The sequence below is a fragment of the Oenanthe melanoleuca genome, chromosome 5, assembly GCF_029582105.1.
Source record: "Oenanthe melanoleuca isolate GR-GAL-2019-014 chromosome 5, OMel1.0, whole genome shotgun sequence".
Lineage (NCBI taxonomy): Eukaryota > Metazoa > Chordata > Aves > Passeriformes > Muscicapidae > Oenanthe > Oenanthe melanoleuca.
In genome coordinates, this window is record NC_079339.1 from 59,429,588 (window position 1) to 59,448,898 (window position 19,311).

Consider the following 19,311-nt stretch of genomic DNA (forward strand, 5'->3'; position numbering starts at 1 on the left):
TTTTCATCATTCAAAGGAATCCAGGCCTCCCCCTCCTTCACTAGAGCAGCTCTGGAGGAACTGGGAGCTAATTAAGCCGAGCACAAGGAAAAAACAGGAATGAAAAATCCTTTTCTTTGCAAAATTAGCAGCAGTTTCTAAAAGTGGAGACGAAACCTGAAGTCTCTCCGTGGGATTTGCATTTAAATTGGAAGTGGGAATGCATCTGGCCTTGGAAGTGCCAAATAATTACTTGATATTAAGAAGTTTAGAGATGCTTTAGGAGACGTTTGACATCTTAATTGTTCAGAGAGCTGCTGGAAGTTCAGGATTTCAAAAACTTCCATCTCAAACCGTGTTGACAGGAGCAGAGCTGGTGCTGAAATGTTGGGAGTGTGAGGATTTTTTCGGCAGGAATTTGTTTCAAGCCTGTCTTGGGAGGCAAAGGGAGCACTTGGGAAGAGGCATTTTCTCATTTATTTCCGGGGCTTTTCCTCAGGGGTTGGGAAGAGGCTGCTCAGGAGTGGGATGGAGTCACAATCCCTGGAATTGTGCCCAAAATGTGTGGATGAGGACAAGGTTTAGTGCTGAGCACTGGGCTGGCACTGGTTGATGGTTGGACTTTCCCAACCTGAACAATTCCATGGCTCTACGTGCCCAGTTTAAGGAATTTGAACTTTGAGAGTGCTCCAAGCTGGAGTTTTGTCCCTAAAAAACTCGGATTATTTATTTCATTATTCTATTTTTTAATGGCTTTTAAATTATTTTTGATTTCCTTCCCACCCAGCCTGGTCCTTATGACTGGAATTGCATCCAGGTCTGGGATTTTCAGGACAAGGAAGGTGTGGAAGTGTTGGAGGAAGACATGGAGCTGCTCTGGGGCTGGAGCTGTTCCAAGAGTTTGGAATGTTCACCTGGAGAGGAGAAGGATCCAGGGAGAGCTCAGAGCCTGAAGGGATCCAGGAGAGCTGGAGAGGGACTGGGGACACAGGGAATGGGACACTGCCAGGGGCAGGGATGGATGGGATGTTGGGAATTGGGAATTCCTGGCTGGGCTGGGATTCCCAGATTTGCTGTGGCAGTGCCCAAGGCCAGGCTGGACTTTGGGGTTGGAGGTGTCCCTGCCATGGCAAGGGTGGGATTGGACAGGATTTATGGATTCTTCCAACCCCAGCCATTCTGGAATTCTGTGCTGCACTTTGATTATGCAGAGCTGATATCCACAAACTCTGTTATTTGGGGTGTGGTTTCGCTCTTCTATTCATAATTAAGTTTTACAATTAAGCCAGAAATCTGTAATTTCCTCTCTGTTATTTTCCCCTCCAATATTTTCCTCATCCACGACAGCAAATGAGAATTTTTGGCAACAACAAATCTGAGTTTTTCCTGTTCTTTATCCGCAGAACAATGTCAAAATGTATTTTCATGTAGAGAATGAAGTTCCATGGCCTCGCTGGGATAATCACCAGTGACAAAGATCTTTTGGACAGTTGTTAAATTGTTTGGATAAAGGAGTTTAAGGGAATCCTGGAGAATGTTGAAGACAGACCCAACTTTGTTGCCCACAGCCAAAATAAACAAAAATGTGGTGTCTCTTCAGAGCTTGGGATAAAAACTTGGATTTCCCTTCTCTTGATTTGATGGCAGTGGACAAGTTACTGCTGAGACAGTGGGAAGGATTTCTGAGGGGTTTTATTCAGTGGGAAGGAGGGGTCTGGGCTGGATCCATTTAGGCTGGAATTCCAGATAAAAATAAATATGGACTGCAGGGCTCTTCCCATGTGGGAGCAGATTGTTTTTCATCCATTATCCCTTCATTCCAGGATGGTTTGGCCAGGCTGGATGGGGCTTGGAGCAATCTGGGATAGTGGAAGGTGTCCCTGTTCCTGGGGTTGGGACTGGATGATCCTCAAGGACCTTTCCAACCCAATCCATCCTGGAATTCTGGGATCTTTGGCCGTTTCCTTGCTGTGTCTCTGTAGTCCATTATCCCCAAAAATTAAGTGGAGAATCTTTCCCTGTTTTTCCCATATGTGAGACGGAAAGAGGAAGGGATCAGGAGCACATGGACACCAGGAAAGGTTTCCTGGCTCCTCTGACCCAGCAGATGAATTCCCAGTGATTTTGGAGGATCCTGGAAGTGAGTTGGGGCTGATGAAATTGTTGGAATGTGGGAAATTCCCCATTCTGGGTGCTCAGGAACAAGGGCCAGGCTGGATTCTGATCTCCCCCAACCTCCAACATCTGCTCCAAGCCCGTGCAGGGCTCCACATCTGCTCAGGTGAAATTCTCCTCTTGTTCACTGTGAACAAATCAAAGCAAAACCCCTGACAGAAAGTGAAGGGGAACAACCAAAATGACTCCAAACCTGCTCTGGGGAGGGCACAGCAGGTTCCTCCTCAGGCAGCCTCTGGCTGCTCAGTGAAGGTTAAAATCAGAAATTCGGATTTTTGCTGCTCCATGGCTCTGCTGTCACAGGCTAAACACAGACAGAACCATCAGAAACCACAAATCTGAGCGTTCCCTGTGTCCTGCATCCCCCTGGGGAGCAGCCAGAGCTCTAAAAATGGTGCAGAATTTGGTGCATTCAGTGATGGCGTGTGAGCCATTGGAAACTGGCGAGGCAGGAACATTCTGAGCCATTAAAGGAAAATTTGGGGTTGAACCTGCAGAATGCAAATAGGCCTGAACTGCATTTCATTGCTTTGAAAATATAATTAATGAGGGAGGGCAGGGGCTGTTTGTGAGGAGTTTGAGGACAAAAGTTGTTTCATCTCGGGTTGTTTGATCACATCCTCGTTCTTTGGAGCCCCTTTGGAGCGGGGCTGGCACTTTGCTGAGTCTCAAAGAACAGTTGCAGATTTATATTTGCACATTTGCTGCTCCTTTTGGTGACATTCCCAAAAAAATTCTGCTGGGAAGGGTCTGCAGCAGCATCACCCACATTTTGCTGGTTCGTCAGAGAATCCTGGAATGGTTTGGGTGGGAAGTGAATTTAAAAATTATTCCTGGATGGGCAACCTGGCCTTGGACATTCCAGGGATCCAGGGGCAGCCACAGCAAATCTGGGAATTCCATCCCAGCCAGGAATCCCTTCCCAACATCCCATTAAATCTCTTTTAGTTTATAACCATTCCCCCTGGTCTCTGCCTGTGTAAAAACCCCTTAACCTTTGATTTCTCTTTTATCTCTGTGCCTCACCCCATGGAAACTTGCCCAAAATGTAACTGATGACACAGAGACAAATCCCAGGGCATGGCTCCATTTTCGTGGCATTTTGGAATTTCCTCCTGGAAATGGAGCTTCAGGAATCTATGAGGAAATTCCAAGCCACTGTTTTATGGGATTGCTGGATGGAGGAAATGATACAAAACCCCCCTTTTCCTTTACCGGGTGGGTTTGGATTAAGCTCAGCTCTGGTGTTCCCAAAGTGGTGGAAATCAGGAAGGTCTGGAGGGGTTCTGGAGTCATCCAGAGTCATGGAATGGTTTGGGTTGGAAGAACCTCAAAGACCATCCATTCCAACCCCCTTCTGCTTGCAGAAAACCAGCTTTGACCCAAATTTTGAGGTTCTGCCCCCTTTTCTTACCTTGGAATTGTTGCTTTTCCACAAAGGAAAGTTACCCTGACTTCCCTGCTAGACTTTGTTCAGTTCTAGGCAGGAGAAACTGCTGAAAATTCAGAAATAAAAATAGTTTATTGAGGTTATGAGCAACTAATTTGGGCTGAAACGTCGAGCTGGTCGTGCCCATCCAGTTCTTTTTTGGTTTTTCCCTGCCTGAAAAGGATCTGCATAAAATATTGAGGTTTTTTGTGTGTGTAAGCATTGTTTGTGCTGTTATTTCCAAAAACAAAAAAAAAGCTCAGCTCGTGCCTCAGAGTTTAATTCTGTGGCAGTTTCCAACTGGTTCATCCTCGTGATTCCAGCTGATTCCTGGGAATTGAGGCTTTCCCAAGGGAAGGAGAGCTGCTCAGTAAAGAGAAGTGCAAAATAAAAATCCCATCCTGATTAAAGCCAAGAAACTTCCTTAAATAAATAGAAGCAAATGAATAATGTAAATAAATTAAATAATAAATGAGTAAATAAAATCAACCAGCTGGATACTTTGGGATGTGGTTAGAACTAAGGAGCAGCACCCAAAATGCTGCTTTTCCTAGAAAAATACCAAATTTTCCATTCTCTGCTGGGACTTCACTGTGGATGTGTCAGCTCTTCATAGCTGTGTTATCCATGATGGAATTTAATCAGGATTTGGGATCCTAGGAAAATTTATCCAAGTGTTTAACACGTGCTTTGGAAGCTGCAAGGGTTAGGGTTAGAGTTAGGGTTAGGGTTAGGGCTTAGGGTTAGGGTTAGGGTTAGGGTTAGGGTTAGGAGTTCCACCAAAAAATCCCAGAATTATTGAGGTGGGAAGAAACCTTCAAGTTCATCCTGTTCCATCCCAGGAGCAGGGACACCTTTCTCTATCCCAGGTTTCTCCAAGCCCTGTCCAACCTGGCCTTGAGTTTTTCCAGGGAAAAAATCTGGTTCATCCTTTGGCTCTCCAGGGGACCTGTGCCAGTGTTTCATCCCAAAAATCATAAAATTATATAAAATTTCCACCAGATATCTCATTTATTTCCACTCAAATAAGCTCAGCTCGTGTCTCAGAGTTTAATTCCGTGCCAGTTTCCAGCTGATTTCCAACGGATTCCAACTGAGGAAACAAACGGTTTTCCTCGTGGTTCCAAGTTGGTGTTGTGCAGATTCCTGGGAATAAAATCAAATCCTATGGCTGCAGCTCTGCTAAAAATCAAATTTATCCCTCCAGCAATGTGGGGGTTATTGTTGGGTGGACAATCATCAGGACAGACCCAGGAGCTCTCTACATTCTGGTTTTGGAGTTTGTAGTTTATTATCAGGGCGTGGGTACATGAGGGAGAGAGTGTAAGAGAGAATAAGAGAGAACAGAGCACAGAGAGTAAAGAGAGTAAGAGGGAGGATAAGAGAGATTTCCTGTTTACAACACAATAACTGTTCTTCTATGTTGAATATTCTAATTTCCAATAACCAATCTACTACAAAATACTAATTCCCTAATATTTGCATGCAGCCTATAGGAATCACTATATTACCATGTTTTGCTGCTTTCTTATCTATAAAATTTATCTCTAAACCATTCCTGCCATACTTGGGACAGGATGTCTGTTGGCTCCTTGGTATTTGTGGAATTTGGCATTTTCTAAACAAAGGAAGAGGCCTCAAACCTTCACATGGCTGCTCTCAGCCTCACAGTCTAAAATCGCTATCATTTCTATTTCCCTTATGGTTTCAAAATTTTTTGCTGAGCACTCCTATTTATAATTTTTTTCTATTTCCTCCCCAGCACAGCAAAGCCATATTTCTGCTTTATTGCAGAAAAAAAATCGCTTTTTTTTCCTTTGTTTCAGCCTTAAAAAAAGGACGTTTTTGGATCACGCCCGACCCGTACCACAAGGACGACAACATCCAGATCGGGCGGGAGGTGAAGATCTCGTGCCAGGTGGAGGCCATCCCCTCGGAGGAGCTCACCTTCAGCTGGTTCAAGAACGGGCGGCCCCTGCGCAGCTCCGAGAGGATGGTGATCACCCAGACCGACCCCGACGTGTCCCCGGGCACCACCAACCTGGACATCATCGACCTCAAGTTCACCGATTTCGGCACCTACACCTGCGTGGCGTCGCTCAAGGGCGGCGGCATCTCGGACATCAGCATCGACGTCAACATCTCCAGCAGCACAGGTGGGGATTGGCTCTGGAGGGGTGGGGGGGTGTCACTACTCACGATTAATCGTGTAGAATAACGACACGGACTCCTCTAGCTAGGTGGCTAAAGAAGCGGTTTATTGAACGGCCGGACCACCTTTATAGTGTGGTCCACAAACTGCAAACAGAACAGCAGTCCATTGGACAATTGAAGAAAACAAAGCTTTCTCACAAACTGTGAGAACTGTTTATCAGTGAAGCCCAGGTGTTAATCTTGTTATTAATTTCTTTTTATTTTTCCCCAGTGTTATTATCCTGGGAAAGGTTCAGGCTGGAACTGAGAAACTGTCTCAGCCTGGGAAAGTTTCCCCTGCATGAGAAAAGAGAAAAAAGTTCCAAGCCCTCGCAATTTTCAGCCTGAGGCTTCAATGGCGTCCACAGGGGGGGATCTTCCAGAACGTTCCAGGAGAGCTGGAGAGGGAATGTTCGTGGGGAAGTGGTGGCAGCACATGGGGGATGGGTTCAGACTGAAAGACGGGGAGTTTAGGTGGGATATTGGGAATTCCTGGCTGGGATGGAAGTCCCAGAGCAGCTGTGGCTGTCCCTGGATTCCTGGAATGTCCAAGGCCAGGTTGGACATTGGGGTTGGAGCAGCCTGGGACAGTGGGAGGTGTCCCTGCCATGGAATGGGTGGAATGGGATGGGATTTAATCCCAAACCACTCTGGAGTTCCCTGACCAGTAATCAGGGGCTGAGTTGCTTTGATCAAACAAACCTGAGGAAGTTCCCTGTTGGATCTTTTGTGGTCATGGAGATGCTCTGGGCTGGATCCCCTCTGGAGCCAGACTGGGAGAGCTGGGAATGTTCACCTGGAGAGGAGAAGGATCCAGGGAGAGCTCAGAGCCCCTGGCAGGGCCTGAAGGGATCCAGGAGAGCTGGAGAGGGACTGGGGACAAGGGATGGAGGGACAGGACACAGGGAATGGGACACTGCCAGGGGCAGGGATGGATGGGATGTTGGGAATTGGGAATTCCTGGCTGGGCTGGGATTGCCAGAGCAGCTGTGGCTGCCCCTGGATCCCTGGCAGTGCCCAAGGCCAGGCTGGACACTGGGACAGTGGGAGGTGTCCCTGCCATGGCAGGGGTGGCACTGGATGGGATTTAATGTCTCCTACACCCCAAACCATTCCATGATTCCATGATTTTGCTATCAGGAAAAGAACTGGGAGGATTCTTAGAGGAGAAATGCCAACTTTGGAATGATGGATGAGCATTCCATGCAAACTTTGTCACCTGCCTACCCCATGCTGTGTGAGCACTCATGCATCCAGTAACTACTGCATTCCCTGAAATTCTTTGGGAATCCTTGGGGAAACTGATGGGATTTCCTGGTAACATCCATTAGTTGGCCATTCCCATCAGCTCACCACAGTCCCTGCAGGAAATGATGAAATCTGTCACCTCCACAATTTCCTGTCCTAGAACATTCCAGAAAATAAGAAAAGGGGGAAGAAAACGTGGAATTTGAGCTCAGCCTGTTTTAACATCCTAAAAGGAATTCTGCTCTTGGAATGACTTCATACCCAGCCAAGTGGAAGCTGAAGTAGTTGCAGTGCTTCGAAGGTCATTACTGATTCATCAAGATTCATTACTGCTCTGCTAATTAGGAACAGAAGGCCCAGGCACAAACACATTTCCCAAATGCCAGGACTTGCAGGGATTTATTAACATCCCTCTGGATGTCTGGGATGGGGGGAATTTCCTCTCCCTGATGTTTGTGTGGTTCCTCCTGGAGTGGGGCAGGAGGGGTTGTGTCAAATCCTAAGGAAGGAGGAAATCCAGGAATTCCCCAGGAGGTTGGGAAGGGATGTGTGGCTCTGGAATCCCCCATTTTTTTTTCCCCTTGACATTTTCAGCTGGAAAAAACACAAATTTATGTCCTGAGTGTCTTATATAAATGGACCTGAAGTAATCCCCTCGCTGCTCCCCCCATATCTCAATAAAACAGGTCAGTGAAGAGTGGGAATCGAGATTCCAACGTGGAATATCTGCCCTAGAAAAGCCCTGACATCCATAAAACCCACCCTGGGTAAATGTTACCAAGAGCCAGGCTGGGTTTTTCGGGATATGTGGGATTGTGTCATGGAAACCTGGAAACAGAAGAAGCTAAAAAAGCAACAAGATGTTAAAAAAGCAACAGAAGCCTCAATAAAGTGGGTTTGTGGTAAGGGAAATACAAGAGGTGGATCAGAGGTGTCAGCCTGTGCAAGGGATTTTTTCTCTGCCTCAAATATTGGATTTAAACTGGATTTAAATCAGCTTTGGGATTGGGATGGTTTGCTCTGTTCAGGACACTGTTTTTATTCCCAAAAATCAGCATTTTTCCCTTCTGGCTCATTCCACCTTTTCCCTGGAGACATCATTGAGCAGCAAAAACATTTGTTATTTTGGGGTATTTTCCTTTATTTTCTGCTTTTGCTGCTCTGAGTTGCCACGGGAAGGTCTGGAGGAAGTGCTGATCCCTCTTTTCCTGAGGGAGTCCTTCCTGTGGCTCGTTCCCACCCCCATGGGCACAGCCCCATGTCCCACATGGAAAATCCTCAAACAAATTCCTGCCCTTGGGATGAGCCTGAGGATGTGCTGAGCTTGTGCCACCCCAGGATGGGAACAGCCCGGAGAGGGACCCGGATTTTGGATGAGCACAGGGCAGCCTGGAGGCCTCCAGATCTCAGGGAATCATGGAATCATGGAATTGTGGAGTCATGGAATCGTGGAATCATGGAAACGTGGAAACATGGAAACATGGAATCATGGAAACATGGAATCATGGAATCATGAAATTATGGAAACATGGAAACATGGAATCATGGAAACATGGAAACATGGAATCGTGGAATCACAGAAACATGGAAATATGGATTTGTGGACTCGTGGAATCGTGGAATAATGGAATTATGGAATGACAGAATCATGGAATCATGGAAACATGGAATAATGAAATCATAGAATCGTGGAATCGTGGAATCGTGGAGTCGTGGAATCATGGAAACATGGGAACATGGAATCCTAGAAACATGGAATCATGGAAACATAGAATCATGGAATCAAGGAATCACAGAAACATGGAATCATGGAATTGTGGAATCGTGGAATCACAGAATCACGGAATTATGGAATCCTGGAATCATGGAAACATGGAATCATGGAATAACGGAATAATGAAATCATGGAATAAGAGAAAAATGGAATCATGGAATCACAGAATTATGGAATCATGGAATCATGGAATAATGAAATCATGGAAACGTGGAATCATATAATTATGGAATCATGGAGCTGTTTAGGTTGAAAGGGCCACTTTCCTCTATCCCAGGCTGCTCCAAAACTTCCAGGGATAAATTTGGCTTTCCACAAGTTCTGCTACATCCAGGCAGAGCAATTCTCGGAGAAGTGCTCCATGTGAGGCTGTGCAATGTGAAAAGGGCTTCCCTGTCAAGCTAATCAGCTCTCCATTAAATTATGAATTAATTAAAGCTCCAGGCTGCTGCTGCAGGACCTGCAGCCTTGATCTGGTGGTGCCACAGGAGTCCTCTGGTCATCCTGTTCCTGCTTTGATGAGACATAAAAGAGGCCTTGATTCCAGCTCGAAATGTTTATTGGAATCACAGCCCTTGCATAACGAGGATGTGGGGTTTGGGAGGTAATTAGGGGCTAATTAAGATATTTGTAAATCTTCAATCACCGTCCAGAGCGATCGTGGACTGCGGCCTGGGGAAACAGAGGCCTGTGGTTATTGCAGCAGTGGATGGGTTTGGAGAGCAGTCATCCTTGGAATTTATCTTGGGAAGGAGCAGAAGGGACAGAAAAAAGCTGTACTTTGTTAAAAAACTTTGTTTTTTATAGTTCTGTTTTCATGCTCAATGCACAGAGTTTTTCTTGTTAGTTCCATCCTTGGGAGCCCTTTCCTGTCCTGCCCTACAGCCTCGGGAAATCTGATTTCTCTGGGATAAATCCACCCTCCATGCATTGATTCCAGCAGGATTTCTGGGAGCTGGCACCCCCTGTGTGGCAGAGTCTCTTTGTTCTTCTCCAGAGGGTGTGGAAGGGCTCCTCATCCCGTGGTTCTCCTCATCCATGGATGCTCCTCAGCACAGCTCCTGCAAAACTGGAATTAATTTCCCTAATTTGCTGCTGGCTCTGCATGTTCTGGGTTTTAAATGCTCCTCTTTCCTCTGGCTGCAGAACAAGGTGGTGGTTTAGAGCTTTAGTGCTGCGTTCCAAGCACTGATCCTGGAATAATTTCCCTGCCTGAGCAGAATTTTTGTCCAAAAATCAAGATCATCCCAACCCTCAGGATTGGACCCTTTGTCCAAAACCTCATCATCACTTCAGGGTGAGAGGAAACAGCCTCAGAGATGGTTTAAACTGGATTTTTGGGAAAATTCCTTCTCAGAAAGGATGGAAAAGGCTGTCCAGGGGAGTCCCCTTCCCTGGAAATGTTAAAAAAATGTGTGGATGTGGCCCTTGGGGCCATGGGATGGTGGTGATTGGACTTGGGGATCTTGGAGGGTTTTTCCAATTTAAAGGATTCTGTGATTCCATAAAATCCACGGTGGATATTGTGTCCTCGTGTGCAGTCAGGAGTGGTTTGTGCCCCAGAAAATATGGAATTTCCTCTTTGGAACTGGGACTTGCCTGGGGGGACACAGGGATTGGAATGATGGGAAAGCACCCGTGAAATCCAGGAATTCCTGATGGGAATTTCCCTTCCACAGCAGTGCCTCGGTGGACCCTCTTCCATGGGGGTGAAAAGCCATGGAAAGGGTAAAGGAAATTCCAAGTTTTCTTGGTTTTAGCTGCTTTTCCAACAATTTTTCTAGATCAGCTAATCTCCCCCTGGGCTCTTCTCTCACCTCTGGGTCCCTTCCAGCAGCAGGTCCTCCAACATTTCTCCCAAAAAACTCAGAGCAGCTGAGCAGTTCCAGCCTCTGTTTACAGACAGAAGCAGCACAATTATCCTCCAGGGATAATTATCCCTCCCTGCCCTTCCTGGGTGGAATGATCTTGCTCAAATTTATTTTGTGCCCCAGCTCAGCCCTGCCTTGACTCCAGCACCACGTCAGGGCATGAATCATGAGCTGGGCCCAAACTGCAGCTCTCAGGCAGAGGATGATTAATCCCAGCCCTTCAAATTCATAAATGTTACAGAAGTAGGACACACAAATAATTCATTCTCCCTCCCAGCCAGCACAGTGTGGATTCCTCAATATCCCTGAGCCAGGCTGGGTTTGAATTCCTTGGATGCTGTGAATTCCAACAGCTCCATGGGGAGATCCTCTCTGGGTGATCTCCAGTTTGGATGATTTCTTGATGTGCTGCTCAGACTCTCCTTTGCTGTGCTGGATCCTCATTGCTGGGATCAGTCCATGAGGAGCAGCCACGTTATCCCAGGATTTTTCCCTGTCACTGACAGGGGTCTCTCCAAGGAAATGATTTCCAGATGCTCCCAAGGAGACAGGAGTGACAGCAGCCCCAAAATCCCCAGGAGGAGCTCAGCACTTGTGAGGCCACCACTTGTCCTTGCCCACCTCTGCTTGTCCTGGAATCCTGGAATACTTTGGGAAGTTAAATCCATCCAGCTCCATGGGCAGGGATGTTTTAACAGGATCAGAGTGCCTCTGAAGGATTTCTCTGTCTGCAGCTGCTTGTCTCTGCCAACAGCTCCCTGGCATTTAATTAATCTGTCTATCCGTTAATTAAGCTGGAATTTGATCCATCAGCACGTCAGAAAGCTCGAGTAGAACTAAAAACATCCAGAATACACAAGGAATAAATATATTAGGCTCAGGAATTTTGGTGGTTTGTTTTGTGGTTTTTATTTTTTTTTTTTTCTCAGAAATAGCTGTCTTGTCCTGTCCCCATTCTCCTCCAGACCGTGCTGGATCACAAATCCTCTGGAATTACAGTGGAACTGCCCCAGGAGAGCAGCTGGAAGAGTTCCTGTCTGGTTTTACTCTCTCCAGCAACAGGAACATCTGTCTGGGGAGCAGAACAAAACTGAGGGGACAGGAGAGCAGTGACCTGCTGCCACCTCAGCTCGTGCTGGACCAGCACCCGGGGGGGCTGAGCTGTCTCTGAGATTTTATTTAAAACCAGGATTGGACAGAGATCAGCAGAACCTGCTCACCCCAGGCCAGTGCCCACTCACAGGGTGACAACGTGGCTTTAAATCCGTGCTGCTGAAGTCACCGAGGCTTTTTGTTCTCCAGGTGTCACTTTCCCAAGTGTCACCAAAGCTTTTTGTCCTCTGAGTGTCACCAAAGCCTTTTGATTTCCAGGTGTCACCAAACCTTTTTGTTCTCCAAGTTTTGCTCTCCCAAGTGTCACCAAAGCTTTTTGTCCCCTGAGTGTCATCAAAGCTTTTTGTTCTCCAAGTGTCACTAAAGCCTTTTTATTTCCAGGTGTCACTTTTCCAGGTGTCACCAAAGCTTTTTTGTTCTCCCTGCACTCTCCACTTCAGGAAACTGCTGAGAGTGTGGATTTATTTTAGAGCCCCTCGATGCAGGAATAAAGGAAGATTTGTTGTTTCCAGTTAGGATCAGGAAAAATCATGGATCTGTCCTTTTCCAGCCTGGGCAGTGGATCTGCAGGAATGAGGGAACATTCCTTGTTTCCATCTAGGATTTAGGGAACTTTTCCTTTCCTCATGGATTTGAGCCTCTGGACCCATCTTTGCACAAGAGGTGAGGAGAGAGGAAATGGCCTCAGGTTGTTCCATGAAGGTTTTGGTTGGAAATCAGGGAGAATTCCTGCCTGGAAAGGGTTGTCCAGTTCAGGGCAGGGGTGGAGTCTCCATCCTTGGAGGGATTTGGGCACTTGGGGACATCTCAGTGGTGGCCATGGAACAGCTCAATGATTTCCAATCTGAACAATTCCATCATTCCCTGTTTCTGACCTCACCCAGACTCACCATTCCCTGCTCCTGTGGGGTTTCCCTATCTCTTTGGGAAGAAAACCATCCCATTTTTATTTTCTCTTCAGTCCTTTAGAGCTGGATTGCTCATGGACACAAATCCCCCGTGCCTGCTGTGTCACCATTCCCCAATACCTGGGATTTATTTGCTCAGCCTGTTGCTAATTCCAGCTACATTTGCCAGCAGAGCAGACAGCTCAGAGATAATTAAATACCTGTGAGGTTGTGACAATAAATAGCTGGGCTGAAAAGGGGAAACCCTGCCAAAAACCTTCCCTGAGCAAAGGTTTGGGGCTTTTTCTGCCTCTAATTAGAGAGTGGAGAATCAGGATCTAAATTTGGGGGATCTGGAGCCATAAATGGGGTGAGGACAGAGAAATTCTGGGTGGGACCTCATTGCTTTGGTCACTGTTCCTAAAATTTGATCCAAAGCTGCAGCCAGGCTTTGGATGGATGGCATTGTCCCTGGAATTCTTCATCTCTGAGCAAAGGTTTGGGGTTTTTTTTCTCTCTTTAATTAGAGAGTGGAGAATCCTCCTAATTAGAGGAATTAGAGGGTCTAAATTTAGGGGAGCTGGAGCCATAAATGGGGTGAGGACAGAGAAATTCTGGGTGGAACCTCACTGTTCCCCAAATGTGACCCAGAGCTGCAGCCAGGATTTGGATGGATGGCATTGTCCCTGGAATTCTTCATCTCTGAGCAAAGGTTTGGGGTTTTTTCTCCCCCTAATTAGAAAGTAGAGAATCCCCCTAATTAGATAAATTAGAGGGTCTAAATTTAGGGGATCTGGAGCCATAAATGGGGTGAGGACAGAGAAATTCTGGGTGGGACCTCATTGCTTTGGTCACTGTTCCTAAAATTTGATCCAAAGCTGCAGCCAGGCTTTGGATGGATGGCATTGTCCCTGGAATTCTTCATCCTAATGGATGGCCTTGTCTCTGCTGTCCCCTCTGCTGTTCCCAGGAAGAGGTGAATAAATCCCAGGAACCATAATGAGCTCTCAGCTGTCTCACAGCGACAGGCACTGCAAAATGCCACGGGAGCCAGGGATGGGAGGGGATCTTTCCATCTGGGACACTGACAGAGCTTTCCTTATCAGCTGTCAGCACCCTCCTGGTGCTGCTCCTTATCTCAGCAAGGTGCAGCTTTGTGCTGTGCTGTTATCTCTGCTTTTTTGGGGAAAACTGATGGAGAAGGAGGGGGAATTGTTGCACTGGCTCAGCAGATTTTTGTGGATGTGCTTTTTTTTCCTCCTCTCCCAACATGGATGTGCTTTTTGTGGTTTTTCCCGAGTTCTCTCCTTTGTCCCAGCTGGAATTCCTGAGCTGGGGTTGGATAACTTTGCTCTCACACATTGTTGGAATCTGGAAGAAGCTGCGTGTCTATCCCATGTTCCCAGGGATAATTCCACACGGAATTTCCAGAGGGAAAACTCCCACCCTGGCCCCATCAGGGGCTGCAGCAGAGCTGTGGGGCTGGCACAGGGCTGTTCCCTGGGGATGTTGGGATCACAGGATATCAGGGATCCCATCCCAGAACTGTGACCCCTCAGCAGTGAATCCCTGAGCCAGAGCAGGTTGGGATTCCCAGGGATCCTGAGGTGCCAGGAGTAGAAGAAGGGCTGGAGGAGCCTCCAGCATCCATCCATCCATCCATCATCCATCCATCATCCATCCATCATCCATCCATCCATCATCCATCCATCATCCATCCATCATCCATCCATCATCCATCCATCCATCCATCCATCATCCATCCATCATCCATCCATCCATCCATCCATCCATCATCCATCCATCCATCCATCCATCATCCATCCATCCATCCATCCATCCATCATCCATCATCCATCCATCATCCATCCATCATCCATCCATCCTTCATCCATCATCCATCATCCATCCATCCATCCATCCATCATCCATCCATCATCCATCCATCCATCCATCATCCATCCATCATCCATCCCTCATCCATCATCCATCATCCATCCATCCATCATCCATCATCCATCCATCCATCATCCATCATCCATCCATCCATCATCCATCATCCATCATCCATCCTTCATCCATCATCCATCATCCATCCATCCATCATCCATCATCCATCCATCCATCCATCCATCCATCATCCATCCATCCATCCATCCATCCATCCATCCATCCATCATCCATCCATCATCCATCCATCCATCCATCCATCCATCCTTCATCCCTCCATCATCCATCCAGCTGGGAAAGTCTTGGAGCCAGGAGCAGATCTGGGAAAGGACAAATCCAGGATTTTTCCTGATCCACACAGGGCTCTGTCACATTTGACCTCAGCTGAGAAGCCACAAGCCAAGTGAGCTGGAAAATCCAGGAGGATCCTGGCTGCAGGCAGGCACCTTTCCCTATAAACTGTATTTTCCTTCTTGGAAAAACACTTTCCCTATAAATTGTATTTTCCTTCTTGGAAAAGCACCTTTCTCCGACTTTGGTCCATGATTTCACAGTGCTGCATCTCCCCTGGGAATCTTCCTGTGCTCAGAACCTGCCATGGAACAAAACAACATAACTGAGAAATAATAATGTTTTATTAATAGTGGGGATGTTTTATTAAGTAGTTGTTATTTATTTCTTTTTAATTGTTCCTGATTTTTTTTTTTTTTTTAAGTATAAAGCCATCTTTCCTTCCTTCCCCTGTGGAAAAATCTCTTCCCATGTCTGCCTGTCCCACCTGACAGGAGCTTTTAAAGCCTTCAAAAGAGCTGAAAGCAGCACTTTGGTTCCTGTGAAAGCCCCAAATCCCAGCTCTGATTCCTACAGGCTTGTCAGGGCTGGAGACAGGGAGCAGATCCCAGGGGAAAGCTGGAATTGCTCCTCACCAGGAGGAGTTTGTTGTTTCTGTCCCTTGGGGCTGGAGAATTGCTTCGGAATATTTTTTCCTGCAGACAGGAGGGAGGTGCAGGCTGGGCTTTGTCAGGCCTGGCATTCCAGGAAAGGAGCTGAGGGAAGGACAGGGAGGAGAGGAGAAGCTCCTGGAGGAGCTGTGTTCCCACAGGGAATGTCTGTCCGTGCTCCAGGACAGAAGATCCATGAGGAAAGCTGAGTTTTCAGGAGGCACCAAAGGAAAAGGAGGGTGGGCAGTGTTTGAATCAGGATTTTCCATCTCTCCATCCATCACACAGCATTCCCAGCATTTCCCAAGCAGGGCTGGACACCTCCCACTGTCCCAGTGTCCAGCCTGGCCTTGGGCACTGCCAGGGATCCAGGGGCAGCCACAGCTGCTCTGGCAATCCCAGCCCAGCCAGGAATTCCCAATTCCCAACATCCCATCCATCCCTGCCCCTGGCAGTGTCCCATTCCCTGTGTCCTGTCCCTCCAGCCCTTGTCCCCAGTCCCTCTCCAGCTCTCCTGGATCCCTTCAGGCCCTGCCAGGGGCTCTGAGATTTGCTTGGATCCTTCTCCTCTCCAGGGGAACATTCCCAGCTCTCCCAGCCTGGCTCCAGAGGAACAGCTCCATGGATCCCTCTGGATTTGCTCCCACACATCCCCATCCTCATCCCATGTCCTTGGCCATCTGCAGCTCACTGTGAGCTGCTCCTGCTCCATGGGCTGAAACCATTCCAGTCCCTTCTGGAATTGTTAATGCCAATCCCTGTGGAATAAACCACTTTGATGAACCTCCTGTGGCAAACCCCAGCTGCATTTTGGGGTCAGGCCTCCAATCCTGAGGTGATTTCTCAGTTGCCACAATCCTTCCTTATCCACAGCCATTTATCCATGGGCTGGATAAAAAATCAGCAGCCAGGCTGTTATAAAAAATGGGATTTAGTGCCAAATAATCCTAAAAAGGAAAGCAGAATTGGCAGTGGGTTGATGAGTGAGGGTGGGAGAGCTCTGGGATGGTGCCAGGGAGGGCACGAGTGTCACAGCAGGGCTGGGAAATCTTCTCTGAGGCTCTCCAGGCTTCCAATGAGTACAGCCCATGCTTTTCTCTGGATGAATTGCTTTTCCATGGATTATTCCAAGCAGGAAACCCATCCATGGAGCCCCATTGTTGACCCCTCTCTTATGAGACTGAAGGTTGTGAGTTTGATCCTCACACGGGGCACCACTGTGTTACTTTTCAGGATCTTCCTTTTTCTCTTCAGTCAGAGTCAGGATTGAAAGCAGGAGAGATGGAATTTGGTGTTCAGACTCAGATGTTTATTAATTCTCATCCATGTCACAGTGAGTGCTGCAGCACTTGGAGCTAACAAGCTAAAAATGCAGAAATGGTGATGGATCTCGCTCCTTACAAGGTCTTTTAAGGCCAAATTACCCAATTAAAAGCTAACACCTAAATTATTTTTACTTTTGACCCAATGACCAAACACCTGTGACCCACAGTGACGCATTTTCTATCCAATTACAAAAGTACCACCTAAACCCCAGAAGAAGAGGGACAAGAAGAAAGAAAACCTCCGCCCTAAAACCTCCATCTTGCTTTCTACCTATATATGTTTATATATACATATTTATTTATTTATATTTATATTTATATTTATATTTATATTTATATTTATATTTATATTTATATTTATATTTATATTTATATTTATATTTATATTTATATTTATATGTATATATATAAACACATATATATACACATACATATATACATACATATATACATATATATATATATATACATACATATATATATATATACACACATATATACATATATACATATATATATATACACATATACATATATATATATACACACACAAACGCACACACATATGTATTTTTTTTCTACCTATATATTTCTACCTATTATATTCCAAAACCCCAAATTCCAAATTTTTTCACCATGTTACATCACACACTTGTATTGAAATTCCACACCGGCGATTTCAGTTCTGTCATTCAATTTTGGGATTTCAGCTCTGTCACTCAATGTTGGGATTTCAGTTCTGTCACTCAATGTTGGGATTTCAGTTCTGTTATCAATGTTGGGATTTCAGTTCTGTCACTCAATTTTGGGATTTTAGCTCTGTCACTCAATGTTGGGATTTCAGTTCTGTCATTCAATTTTGGGATTTCAGTTCTGTCACTCAATTTTGGGATTTTAGCTCTGTCACTCAATGTTGGGATTTCAGTTCTGTTATTCAATTTTGGGATTTTAGCTCTGTCACTCAATGTTGGGATTTCAGTTCTGTCACTCAATTTTGGGATTTTAGCTCTGTCACTCAATGTTGGGATTTCAGTTCTGTTATTCAATTTTGGGATTTTAGCTCTGTCATTCAATGTTGGGATTTTAGCTCTGTCACTCAATGTTGGGATTTCAGTTCTGTCATTCAATTTTGGGATTTTAGCTCTGTCACTCAATGTTGGAAGTGTTCCTTTGGGGGGAATCCCAAAGCCCCTGACCCAGGCTCCCAACTCCTGTCCTTGCCTTGTTGCAGTGCCGCCCAACCTGACGGTGCCGCAGGAGAAGTCGCCGCTGGTGACGCGGGAAGGCGACACCATCGAGCTGCAGTGCCAGGTGACGGGCAAGCCCAAGCCCATCATCCTGTGGTCACGGGCCGACAAGGAGGTGGCCATGCCCGACGGGGCCCTGCAGAGCGAGAGCTACGACGGGACCCTGCGCATCGCCAACGTGTCGCGGGAGATGAGCGGCACCTACCGCTGCCAGACCAGCCAGTACAACGGCTTCAACGTCAAACCCCGCGAGGCGCTGGTGCAGCTCATCGTGCAGTGTGAGTCCGACCTGGCTCGGCCGGGAAAATGTTGGTTTGTTCCTCCCCTCTCTTGGTGTGAAGGACGGGTGTCTGCCGATAAAGGCAGATTCTCTTTGAGATGGAGAATGTAAACTCCCTTCCTCCAAATTATTATGATTTTGAAATGAAGTGCCACTTCCAGGACGGCAACTCCAGCAATTCCCTGGGCAGTTTGTTCCAAAAAAATGTTTTCCAAGCGTGTAAAAAAATGGCCCCAAATGCTTCTCAGAGGAATTCCCTACTCTTGGAAGTTTATCCACCCTGCCCTTGATTGAAGAAGAGGTATCTGCCAATAAAGGCAGAGTCTTCTCTTTGAAATGGAGAATGGAAACCCCCTCCCTCCAAATTATTATTATAATTTTGAAATGAAGGGGCTCTCAGGCAAAGAGATGGGAATTAGGAATAACAGTTCTTTACTAGGGAAATTAAAATAGCAATGCAGTATTACACAGAACAATCCCAGCCCTGCCAGAGTCAGAATCCAAGCTGACACCCGTCAGTCAGTCAGGGTGTTGGCACAGTCCCATTCAATGGTGGCTGCATCCTCCTGCAGGGGCAGATGTGGTTCAGCTGGAGCAGTGCTCCTGGAGAAGGTGCAGTTTCCTCTGAAGCTCCAGGGATGATGTGCAAAGGTCTGGTTTTCCTCTGGAATCCAGTGGAAAGAAGGTGCCTTGGTGTCCCAAATGTCAGTTTTTATCTGGGTAGGAAAGGCTTGGCTTCTCCCCTGGCTGGAGCATCTCCCATGGGATGATGGAATTTTATCAGTCATGCCCTGGGACTCAGTGGCCATGAACAGGAGATATCTCCTGGAGGGAGGATGGGCTGTGGGAAGATAAAGATGATTGCCCAGCTGGTTTAAAGATGGCCCATGAGCAGATAA

At 46.6% G+C, this 19,311-nt stretch overlaps 1 protein-coding gene across 1 annotated transcript in view; it reads left to right on the plus strand.

The window, feature by feature from the left end:
- The window catches only part of MDGA2 (MAM domain containing glycosylphosphatidylinositol anchor 2), a 190,801-nt gene that overhangs the window by 105,014 nt on the left and 66,476 nt on the right, over positions 1-19,311 (plus strand). The window contains exons 7-8 of the mRNA XM_056493793.1: positions 5,410-5,739; positions 18,117-18,410. Of these exons, the coding sequence (XP_056349768.1) occupies positions 5,410-5,739; positions 18,117-18,410 (624 nt within the window). The remainder of the gene's footprint in view (positions 1-5,409; positions 5,740-18,116; positions 18,411-19,311) is intronic.